The following is a 13079-nucleotide window of genomic DNA, read 5'->3' as shown; positions in this document are numbered from 1 at the left end:
AAAAAAACCAAGTAAGCCCTCCCCTTTACTTATTATACAATACAGGCTTCTATACTATATAATATGTAATATATACTATATATGTGTATATATAATAAATATATATAGTAGACAGAATGGTCAGCAGAGTGAACACCAAACTTAGCTGCTGTTACCTCTGGAGAGGAAAGGAAGTCTGAAGTAGGATTCATTTTTAACCCTATTTAAACATATACACATACATATATATCTAGAATAAGTTTGTATTATTTTAGCTATTTAACAGTGTTTTTTGGCTGGTCATGAGGTTTTTTTGATCTTCATGCCTGTAATTACAGCACTTTGGACAGCCAAGGGGAAAGGTTGACTTGAGTCCTGGGGTTTGAGACCAGTCTGAGCAACATAGAGAGATCTTGTCTCTACAAAAATAAAAAAAAGTTAGCCAGGTGTGGTGGCACACGCCTGTGGTTCCCAGCTACTTAGGAGGCTGAGGTGGGAGGATCACTTGGGCCCAGGAGGCTGAGGCTGCAGTGAGACACGATCATGTCACGGCACTTCAGCCTGAGCAACAGAGCAAGATGCTATCTCAAAAAAAAAAACCAAAAAACAAACCACAGACAAAAAAACAAAACATCTTTTCATGCTAGCAGAATATTACTTTAGATCAGTAAGTAGCAATTTATAAATGTTAAGGGAAAAAAAAGCTTCCTAACAGCCACTCTAAACTTATTCATCTCTCCCTCCAAAGAATTATTGGCACAAAATGTGAGTTTTCTTTCTCTTTGTTTCTTGACATGCAGTGGCTCCTCTTTATATAAGCCACCTCATAATCTGAACCTTCACCACAATTCACCACAACATGGACCCCAAAATTACAAATAATAATCCTAAATGATTAATTTTAATAAAAATAGACATTCTTTAATATATATGATCTGAACCTGTAAAGTACTTAGATGTAATCAGGAAACAAAATCAAACAGTTTTGTTATACAACATGCATGCTAAAATTACAAATAATAAACCTAAATGATTAATTTTAATAAAAAGACATATTATTTAATATCTATGATCTGAACCTGTATTTAAAATAATTAGATGTAGCTGGCAAAAAAAATCAAAAAATAGTTTTGTTATCAAAAATACTTATAGATTCAAAGTTGTTTATCTATAAACAGTTTGTAATAAGAATTGATTTTTCCCTCTTCTGAGGATATATTTTGCCGTCATTAAAAAAAAGTAATTCCATTTACTATCTATAAATTAAATACATAGTTATATTTTCAAATGCCCTAAAGATAAAACTGCATCAATTTTCCCTAAATAGGTGTAAGCATGCCATATAGTTATGGGTTGTCCAGTACTGTCTTTGACTCTTTTCAATGTGGCTGAAGGGAAAACACAAACTACACAGATTAACTCTGCTATAAATTCATTATATTAAACTTCAAATGGGCCCTATATGATGCCTGACATCTTTCCATTTTCAAGAATGTCTACTTTCCTCCTGGTTTTGGTACTTTTCATTGCCTTTTGGCAATGACTTCACATTAGTCCAATGAAAAAACAGACTCCTTCAACTGCTTGCCAACAAACCTACAAACTTGCCTGCAGACATGACATTCACCCCTTTTATTCAAGCCACTGAACAAGAACATATATCCCAACCAACATCTAGACATCTTCCTTTAAATACTTCATTGCTACCTCATTTTACAAAGCTAAACTATACTCTTTATCTATAAAACCTACTCCCTTTCTTGCATTCCTTAAGTGAATATGTTGACTGACCATGTAGAAATCTTCACTCACCTACAGTATGTGATCAAGTTTCTTTCTAAATATCTTAAGATTAAGACTTGTGAGTTCAATTCTCCCTGCCAGCCCTGCTGTATTAATTTCTTGTAGTTCCTTTAGTACTGTTTTGCATCTGAGCCTTTTCTGTTCGTCTCTGCATAATCTTTTTTCAATACCTTCCTAAGCCAATGCAACCTTCACATTTTAATCAAGACACCCTGTCCCACTGCTGCTGTCCCAAAACTGGGTAGGTTTCCTTGCTAAGTTTGGTGTCCCCAAAATGGGTATATTCTCTTAATATCATCAGTGTTTAACAACATCTTCACTTGGATTGAATATTTTGAGGCCAAGGGCTTTAGATCATGTCTCTCTGAATTGACGTTCTGTTCCCAATACTAAGTAAAGTGTCTGAACTATAAATTTGCTGAGTAAGTATAAATGAATTAAGAAAACACATTGACTTACCCGTTATTTGTTGTATAGATCCATTTAAACCTGTCATTCCATTAATTTCTCGAAATGTTAGGAATTGTCCTGTCTCCAGTTTGTGAGGATGATTTTCAAGGCAAGTAACAATGCCAGGATTTGCCTAAAAATAAGAGTGATCTATTAAAAAAGAAGTTCACATATTCTTGGTGTACAAATTGAAATCTTAAGCAAAAATGGCAAAGTTATCATAAAATTCTCAAAACCAAAATTCTACGCTATTCTTCTGTTAGTAAAAGCAAGCCTTTAAAAAGCTATCACAAAATAATGATCAAATTATTACTACTTTTTAAATGAATGCTGAAAATGTAATTTCTATGTTTGGTAGGAGATGTTCAAAGATTCCATAGAAAGGATCAAATATTTAATAGATTCAAAAACTCTTGTAACTTGTAAAAAACATTCCAAGTTATCTAATAGTTTTAAATGTGAGAAAAAACCATGGGCATAAATGATAAAAGCCTGACACTGAAGATCAAAGAATAGTAAAGAAGGAGGATAGAAATTTTAAAGATGGGAATCTGTTAGTTTACAGCTTGCTCAACGCTTTAAATAAATATTGTGTAGCTTATCAGCTATATTTCCTATAGTATTCAATAAAAGATAACACCAATGCAGTAAGAATCCACACCACATTTTGGAATTTACTCTCTGTGTTTTTCTCAGGGACAAACTAAAATCAACTAGAGAAAGTAAAAGGTTAAGTAGTAATATGCCTGAAAGAGTAACTCAAGTAGAATAATAAATCACTCCGTAAGCAGAAAGATATACAGAATGACTTTTTGATAAATTTTTCTTAAAAAGGCATGAGAGAGAGAGTACTGGGTCTCTATCACCATGAGATTACACTGGGTTTAAAAATAAAGTATAAAAACAAGAAATACAAATTACAAATACTAGTATGTTAAAGTATACTATTATTCCCTTATTTTGTCTTCTTTTGGACTTCAACGTAAGTTGATTACAAAGAATACAAATAAAGTAAATTATCTGGGTAAAAGGATAGTAAAAGGGGATCATAATGATTTCTCCAGTTCTTTTATGGAATAAAAAATTGAGCTTATGCATGATCAAGAGTATGGTTAGAAAATTTTGAATTTGAAGGTTAATCAAAACTTTCTACACCTTCTAAATAATGATTTAGAAATATAATAAATTAGAAATGCTTTTCTCTAATATGATTTAAGTGTGCCTTTTTAGAGTATTAGGCTAGGTGACTTACAACATACTTAGTGCATCCACTATCTAACACAATAAACAATTCAGTAAACACTGAATCACAATTCATGACCCATAGGAGGTAACACAGAATAAAATTAAAATTTATGACAAGCAAATGTTGCTCTATCAAGTATTATTATTATTTTTTTTTCTTTCTTTATTTTTGAGATGTGGTCTCACTCTGTCACCCAGGCTGCAGTGCAGTAGTGTGATCTTGGCTCACTGCAACTTCCACCTCCCAGGTTCAAGTTATCCTCCCATCTCAGCCTCCTGAGTAGCTGGGACCATACACCACCATACCTGGTTAATTTTTTGTATTTTTGGTAGACACGGAGTTTCACCATGTCGCCCAGGTTGGTCTCAAACTCCTGAGCTAAAGTGATCCACCCCTGTCAGCCTCCAAAAGTGCTGGGATTGTAGGTATGAGCCTCCGTGCTTGGCCCTATCAAGTATTATTTGTCAGAGGAAATCCAGAATATTTTTAACAATTAATATTCCAGATTTAATTTAGTTTTAATATAATGAAGTCAAGAAATTAGCTACATATTCCCTCATTATCTTAAAACACTATAAAACAAATTTTACATACTGTAATACGTTGCTGACACCGCCTTTTTGAAAATAGCATTCACATCAACTTTAACAAAATTTATTTTAAAAGTTCATTAATATAATCATACTTGCGTTATGTTTGAAATGAAAATTTCTTTTGGTTCTTCTCCTGTTGTATCTAAAACTTCAAATTCATCACCGAAATCACAAAATAACCTTGACCAAATTCCATGTACATCTGCACTGATAAACTGTAAAATGGCAAAAACAAGTTCAAGCTTATTTATATAAAGAAAAAAAAAAAACTCTACTATCCTAGCTCATTTCATGATAATTTCATTTATAATTAAGTATACCCTGTAGAACCTATAGAATACAAAGTAAATAATAAACAGGATAAACTGATGTAGACTGGTTTAGGAATCAAAGATTTTCAGTACTTTTAGTAAATGGATGTCCAGTACAACAAAATTAGAATATCAGCATATCATCTTTAAAAATTCTACGACTTTTAAATAACAAAAATTCTGTGATTTTAAAATTTTGTGCTTGTCACAAAATTCAGGCACAACATAAAAAAAATAGATACTTTGGCTTAATAGTCCAGCACTGAATTCTTACTTGTTATTTTAGGAAAGAGGAATGAAGTGCTCATTTACCAAAAGCAGCAGAGTTAATGGAAAATAGAATAGAGCTAAAAGCTGAGAGCAGAGTCTACAGAAAAAAAGGCTGAAAAACTGTATCACAAATCAAAGCCATGAAATATAAAACATTAAGTTCTTAAATCATAGATGTTTTATTAAAAGCAATTTTTCTGACACATGCATTGTCTCCATTCTGAGAATTTGTAAATAAATTATTTTTGGGCTTAAAGCTATTTTTAGAGCTACTGCTAATAGAGAGAGATCCTTATTCTGTAATGCACCCAATCTTGCATAAAATAATGTTTTTCAAACATAGTTAAGTATATTGATATTATGGTATAAGAACATATTAAAATAATTTATAATCCCAATTACATAAAATAGTGATATGGATAACAGAAGACCACCTCCCACTTGACCATATATTGACTTTACTGATCAAAATGGGTACATACAGCATTTTTTTTTACAAGACATAAAACTGGACAGAAACCTAGAAGCTTTTTTTAAAGTTTAACGCTAAAGAATGTATCAATTATGTAAACAAATATTTTAATTTATAAACTTGCATATTTATTTTGTAACATTTCTGTGCCCTACTGTAAGTTTACTAGCTATTCTGTCTTAATCACATGCTTAAATTGTAAACCACAGCACAAATGCTCTACAGAGCATAAATATGCTATGTAAATATCACAATCCAAAAATTTTCAACACACCTACATCATAAATTATGATTTTTGACTTAGTGCCTAACTCAAAGAAACAAGTAGCTTTTTCCTTTTTCCAATGAAACAATCCCCAAAACAAAAGAGATGAGGTTAGTAATGAATTAAATTACATGTGAAGAACTGTGATTTTTCCCATCTAAACCTCTTCCCAAAGTCACTGTGCACCTAATTATGCTGGAGATTTAAAAATCTATGAGTCAGAGGCGTGACAAGATGGCCGAATAGGAACAGCTCCAGTCTCCAACTCCCAGCGTGAGCGACACAGAACACCGGTGATTTCTGCATTTTCAACTGAGGTACTGGGGTCATCTCACTAGGGAGTGCCGGACAATCGGTGGTGGTCAGCTGCTGCAGCCCGACCAGCAAGAGCTGAAGCAGGGCAAGGCATCGCCTCACCTGGGAAGCACAAGGGGGAAGGGAGTCCCTTTTCCTAGCCAGGGGAACTGAGACACACAACACCCGTAAAATCGGGTGACTCCCACCCCAATACTGCGCTTTGAGCAAACGAGTACACCAGGAGATTGTATCCTACACCTGGCCGGGAGGGTCCCTCATTGCTAGCAAAGCAGTCTGCGATCTAACCGCGAGGCAGCAGCCAGGCTGGGGGAGGGGCGCCCGCCATAGCTGAGGCTTAAGTAGGTAAACAAAGCCTCTGGGAAGCTCGAACTGGGTGGAGCTCACAGCAGCTCAAGGAAACCTGCCTGTCTCTGTAGACTCCACCTCTGGGGACAGGGCACAGCTAAACAACAACAAAAAAAGCAGCAGGAACCTTTGCAGACGCAAACGACTCTGTCTGATAGCTTTGAGGAGAGCAGTGGATCTCCCCACACGGAGGTTGAGATCTGAGAAGGGACAGACTGCCTGCTCAAGTGGGTCCCTGACGCCTGAGTAGCCTAACTGGGAGACATCCCCCACTAGGGGCAGTCTGACACCCCACACCTCACAGGGTGGAGTACACCCCTGAGAGGAAGCTTCCAAAGTAAGTATCAGACAGGTACACTCACTGTTCAGCAATATTCTATCTTCTGCAACCTCTGCTGCTGATACCCAGGCAAACAGGGTCTGGAGTGGACCTCAAGCAATCTCCAACAGACCTACAGCTGAGGGTCCTGACTATTAGAAGGAAAACTATCAAACAGGAAGAACACCTATACCAAAACCCCATCAGTACGTCACCATCATCAAAGACCACAGGCAGATGAAACCATAAAGATGGGGAAGAAGCAGGGCAGAAAAGCTGGAAATTCAAAAAATAAGAGCGCATCTCCCCCTGCAAAGGAGCGCAGCTCATCAGCAACGGATCGAAGCTGGTCAGAGAATGACTTTGACGAGATGAGAGAAGAAGGCTTCGGTCCATCCAACTTCCCAGAGCTAAAGGAGGAATTACGTACCCAGCACAAAGAAACTAAAAATCTTGAAAAAAAAGTGGAAGAATTGACAGCTAGACTAATTAACGTAGAGAAGGTCATAAACGAAATGACAGAGATAAAAACCATGACACGAGAAATATGTGACAAATGCACAAGCTTCAGTAACCGACTCAATCAACTGGAAGAAAGAGTATCAGCAATTAAGGATCAAATGAATGAAATGAAGCGAGAAGAGAAACCAAAAGAAAAAAGAAGAAAAAGCAATGAACAAAGCCTGCAAGAAGTATGGGATTATGTAAAAAGACCAAATCTATGTCTGATTGGGGTGCCTGAAAGTGAGGGAGAAAATGGAACCAAGCAGGAAAACACTCTTCAGGATATCATCCAGGAGAACTTCCCCAACCTAGTAGGGCAGGCCAACATTCAAATTCAGGAAATACAGAGAACACCACAAAGATACTCCTCGAGAAGAGCAACTCCAAGACACATAATTGCCAGATTCATCAAAGTTGAAATGAAGGAAAAAATCTTCAGGGCAGACAGAGAGAAAGGTCGGGTTACCCACAAAGAGAAGCCCATCAGACTAACAGCAGATCTCTCGGCAGAAACTCTACAAGCAAGAAGAGAGTGGGGGCCAATATTCAACATTCTTAAAGAAAAGAATTTTCAACCCAGAATTTCATATCCAGCCAAACTAAATTTCATCAGTGAAGGAGAAATAAAATCCTTTACAGATAAGCAAATGCTTAGAGATTTTGTCACCACCAGGCCTGCCTTACAAGAGACCCTGAAGGAAGCCCTAAACATGGAAAGGAACAACCGGTACCAGCCATTGCAAAAACATGCCAAAATGTAAAGACCATCGAGGCTAGGAAAAACTGCATCAAATAACGAGCAAAATAACCAGTTAATATCATAAAGGCAGGATCAAGTTCACACACATACAATATTAACCTTAAATGTAAATGGACTAAATGCGCCAATTCAAAGACACAGACTGGCAAACTGGATAAAGAGTCAAGACCCATCAGTCTGCTGTATTCAGGAGACCCATCTCACATGCAGAGACATACATAGGCTCAAAATAAAAGGATGGAGGAAGATCTACCAAGCAAATGGAGAACAAAAAAAAGCAGGGGTTGCAATCCTAGTCTCTGATAAAACAGACTTTAAACCATCAAAGATCAAAAGAGAAAGGCCATTACATAATGGTAAAGGATCAATTCAACAGGAAGAGCTAACTATCCTAAATATATACACACCCAATACAGGAGCACCCAGATTCATAAAGCAAGTCCTTAGAGACTTACAAAGAGACTTAGACTCCCATACAATAATGGGAGACTTCAACACTCCACTGTCAACATTAGACAGATCAACGAGACAGAAAGTTAACAAGGATATCCAGGAATTGAACTCATCTCTGCACCAAGCGGACCTAATAGACATCTAGAACTCTCCACCCCAATCAACAGAATATACATTCTTCTCAGTACATGGCACTTATTCCAAAATTGACCACATAATTGGAAGTAAAGCACTCCTCAGCAAATGTAAAAGAACAGAAATTATAACAAACTGTCTCTCAGACCACAGTGCAATCAAACTAGAACTCAGGACTAAGAAACTCAATCAAAACCGCTCAACTACATGGAAACTGAACAACCTGCTCCTGAATGACTACTGGGTACATAACGAAATGAAGGCAGAAATAAAGATGTTCTTTGAAACCAATGAGAACAAAGATACAACATACCAGAATCTCTGGGGCACATTTAAAGCAGTGTGTAGAGGGAAATGTATAGCACTAAATGCCCACAAGAGAAAGCTGGAAAGATCTAAAATTGACACCCTAACATCACAATTAAAAGAACTAGAGAGGCAAGAGCAAACACAGTCAAAAGCTAGCAGAAAGCAAGAAATAACTAAGATCAGAGCAGAACTGAAGGAGTTAGAGACACAAAAAACCCTCCAAAAAATCAATGAATCCAGGAGTTGGTTTTTTGAAAAGATCAACAAAATTGACAGACCGCTAGCAAGACTAATAAATAAGAAAAGAGAGAAGAATCAAATAGACGCAATAAAAAATGATAAAGGGGATATCACCACCAACCCCACAGAAATACAAACTACCATCAGAGAATACTACAAACACCTCTATGCAATCAACTAGAAAATCTAGAAGAATGATAATTTCCTGGACACTTACACTCTTCCAAGACTAAACCAGGAAGAAGTTGAATCCCTAAATAGACCAATAGCAGGCTCTGAAATTGAGGCAATAATAGCCTACCAACCAAAAAAAGTCCAGGACCAGATGGATTCACAGCTGAATTCTACCAGAGGTACAAGGAGGAGCTGGGACCATTCCTTCTGAAACTATTCCAATCAATAGAAAAAGAGGGAATCCTCCCTAACTCATTTTATGAGGCCAACATCATCCTGATACCAAAGCCTGGCAGAGACACAATAAAAAAAGAAAATTTTAGGCCAATATCCCTGATGAACATCGATGCAAAAATCCTCAATAAAATACTGGCAAACCGGATTCAGCAGCACATCAAAAAGCTTATCCACCATGATCAAGTGGGCTTCATCCCTGGGATGCAAGGCTGGTTCAACATTCGCAAATCAATAAACGTCATCCAGCATATAAACAGAACCAAAGACAAGAACCACATGATTATCTCAATAAATGCCGAAAAGGCTTTTGACAAAATTCAACAGCCCTTCATGCTAAAAATGCTCAATAAATTCGGTATTGATGGAACGTACCTCAAAATAATAAGAGCTATTTATGACAAACCCACAGCCAATATCATACTGAATGGTCAAAAGCTGGAAAAATTCCCTTTGAAAACTGGCACAAGACAGGGATGCCCTCTCTCACCACTCCTATTCAACATAGTGTTGGAAGTTCTGGCTAGGGCAATCAGGCAAGAGAAAGAAATCAAGGATATTCAGTTAGGAAAAGAAGAAGTCAAATTGTCCCTGTTTGCAGATGACATGATTGTATATTTAGAAAACCCCATCGTCTCAGCCCAAAATCTCCTTAAGCTGATAAGCAACTTCAGCAAAGTCTCAGGATACAAAATTAATGTGCAGAAATCACAAGCATTCTTATACACCAGTAACAGACAAACACAGAGCCAAATCATGAATTAACTTCCATTCACAATTGCTTCAAAGAGAATAAAATACCTAGGAATCCAACTTACAAGGGATGTAAAGGACCTCTTCAAGGAGAACTACAAACCACTGCTCGGTGAAATAAAAGAGGACACAAACAAATGGAAGAACATACCATGCTCAGGGATAGGAACAATCAATATCGTGAAAATGGCCATACTGCCCAAGGTAATTGATAGATTCAAGGCCATCCCCATCAAGCTACCAATGAGTTTCTTCACAGAATTGGAAAAAACGGCTTTAAAGTTCATATGGAACCAAAAAAGAGCCCGCATTGCCAAGACAATCCTAAGTCAAAAGAACAAAGCTGGAGGCATCACGCTACCTGACTTCAAACTATACTACAAGGCTACAGTCACCAAAACAGCATAGTACTGGTACCACAACAGAGATATAGACCAATGGAACAGAACAGAGTCCTCAGAAATAATACCACACATCTACAGCCATCTGATCTTTGACAAACCTGAGAGAAACAAGAAATATGGAAAGGATTCCGTATTTAATAAATGGTGCTGGGAAAATTGGCTAGCCATAAGTAGAAAGCTGAAACTGGATCCTTTCCTTACTCCTTATATGAAAATTAATTCAAGATGGATTAGAGACTTAAATGTTAGACCTAATACCATAAAAACCCTAGAAGAAAACCTAGCTGGTACCATTCAGGACATAGGCATGGGCAAGGACTTCATGTCTAAAACACCAAAAGCAATGGCAGCAAAAGCCAAAATTGACAAATGGGATATGCTTAAACTAAAGAGCTTCTCCAGAGCAAAAGAAACTACCATCAGAGTGAACAGGCAACCTACGGAATGGGAGAACATTTCTGCAATCTACTCATCTGACAAAGGGCTGATATCCAGAACCTACAAAGAACTCAAACAAATTTACAAGAAAAAAACAAACAACCCCATCAAAAACTGGGCAAAGGATATGAACAGACATTTCTCAAAAGAAGACATTCATACAGCCAACAGACACATGAAAAAATGCTCATCATCACTCGCCATCAGAGAAATGCAAATCAAAACCACAATGAGATACCATCTCACACCAGTTAGAATGGCAATCATTAAAAAGTCAGGAAACAACAGGTGCTGGAGAGGATGTGGAGAAATAGGAACACTTTTACACTGTTGGTGGGATTGTAAACTAGTTCAACCATTATGGAAAACAGTATGGTGATTCCTCAAGGATCTAGAACTAGACGTACCATATGACCCAGCCATCCCACTACTGGGTATATACCCAAAGGATTATAAATCATGCTGCTATAAAGACACATGCACACGTATGTTTATTGCGGCACTATTCACAATAGCAAAGACTTGGAATCAACCCAAATGTCCATCTGTGACAGACTGGATTAAGAAAATGTGGCACATATACACCATGGAATACTATGCAGCCATAAAAAAGGATGAGTTTGCATCCTTTGTAGGGACATGGATGCAGCTGGAAACCATCATTCTTAGCAAACTATCACAAGAACAGAAAACCAAACCCCGCATGTTCTCACTCATAGGTGGGAACTGAACAATGAGATCACTTGGACTCGGGAAGGGGAACATCACAAACCGGTGCCTATCATGGGGAGGGGGGAGGGGGGAGGGATTGCACTGGGAGTTATACCTGATATAAATGATGAATTGATGGGTGCTGACGAGTTGATGGGTGCAGCACACCAACATGGCACAAGTATACATATGTAACAAACCTGCACGTTTTGCACATGTACCCTAGAACTTAAAGTATAATAATAAAAAATTAAAAATAATTAAAAATAAATAAAAAATAAAAATTAAAAAAAAAGAGCTGAAAGGCAAGTAATGAATCATTTTCTAATCAAACCAGAAGTGTTATAATATCCTGGAACGTTTCCTGAGAATACCTGCCAAAGGAAACTTGAGAAACAATATTATCAACTACAGTCAAAGAAGCAGAAACTCTACTTACAAAGCTAAGCTTTTCAATTTCATTGGCTTTCAGCAAGAGTAGCGATTGTATCTAAACTCAAATAGGAAGCAATCTGAAACTTTCTTCTCAGAACGTGCAGAACATGTGTGTGTGATGCCAAGTATAAAAGAAAAAGCAAGTAACTAACTTCTTTTTACTACTGTTTTTACTAACACTGAAGTAAAAATGTAAGATTAATATGCAAAAAAAAAAAAAAAAAAACTATGAGTCATTCTTGATCACTCACTCTCTCCTTCACAACTCATTCATCTATCTACAAGTTCTGTTAGGCCCCCACTCCACCCCGCCCTTTTTCTTAAACAAAAGACACCTCAAATTCAATGACTTCTGTCTATCTCTATTCCCAAGTCTTCTGTCTAAGATACCAGCATCTCTCAGCTGAACTACTGCAGTAACTACTAACTAGTCTAGCTGCCTCTACTTTACTCTTATAATCCAACAGTTCTATTTCTTTTGGTTATCTTTCATGACCCCTTCATACTCTTAAAAATTATTTAGGACCCAAAGAGCTTTTGTTTATGTGAGTTACACCTATCAATATTTACTGTGTTAGAAATTAAAACTGAGAGAAATTTAAATCACAAGAATATACACATTCCATTGTCAGAGCAAGGATATCACCACACATCATATAGACTCTGGAAAACTCCACTCTGCCTCCTAAGATAATCAGAATGAAAAAGGCAAATAATATCTTAGTAATATGAAATTAAAAAGTTTGACTGTGCAGAACCACAGAAAGGGTCTGAGGGATTCTTAGTGTCCCTGGACCACACTTTGGAAACTACAATTATAATCTTCTCTCCATACAGCAAGCCATAATGATCCTTTAAAAATATAAAACAGATTAAAACTCACAGGCCTAAAAACTCAAATGTCTTCAAAGATCTTATAACGTATGGCCCCAACCTACTTCTCCCAAACTAATCTTCTGGTATATTTTACTCCTACTATCCTCTCCTCTTTACCACTCTGTTTTGGTCCTGCTTGCCTCTTATTGTTCCTCAAAACCACCAACGTAATTTTTACACTTGCAAATGTTTACATTTGCTGATTTCCCTGCTTTGAATGCTTTCCCCTAGATCTTTATATAGCCTGTTCTTTCTCACTATTCAGGGCTCTATTCAAACGTC

The 13079-nt window shown here is 37.0% G+C and overlaps 1 protein-coding gene across 3 annotated transcripts in view; it reads right to left on the bottom strand.

Annotated features, from left to right (window-relative positions):
- The window catches only part of UBA6 (ubiquitin like modifier activating enzyme 6), an 82193-nt gene that overhangs the window by 46996 nt on the left and 22118 nt on the right, over window positions 1-13079 (bottom strand). For all 3 annotated transcript variants that reach the window (XR_004437997.1, XM_033214549.1, XM_033214550.1), the window contains exons 8-9: window positions 4164-4286; window positions 2242-2365 (exon numbers count right to left, since the gene is read on the bottom strand). Coding sequence is in view for 2 of the 3 variants with exons in the window: in XM_033214549.1 (XP_033070440.1) it covers window positions 2242-2365; window positions 4164-4286 (247 nt within the window). In the remaining variant the exon portion in view is untranslated. The remainder of the gene's footprint in view (window positions 1-2241; window positions 2366-4163; window positions 4287-13079) is intronic.

This window comes from Trachypithecus francoisi, unplaced genomic scaffold, assembly GCF_009764315.1.
Source record: "Trachypithecus francoisi isolate TF-2019V2 unplaced genomic scaffold, Tfra_2.0 Lachesis_group1, whole genome shotgun sequence".
Lineage (NCBI taxonomy): Eukaryota > Metazoa > Chordata > Mammalia > Primates > Cercopithecidae > Trachypithecus > Trachypithecus francoisi.
This window is presented reverse-complemented; position numbering and strand designations above follow the sequence as displayed.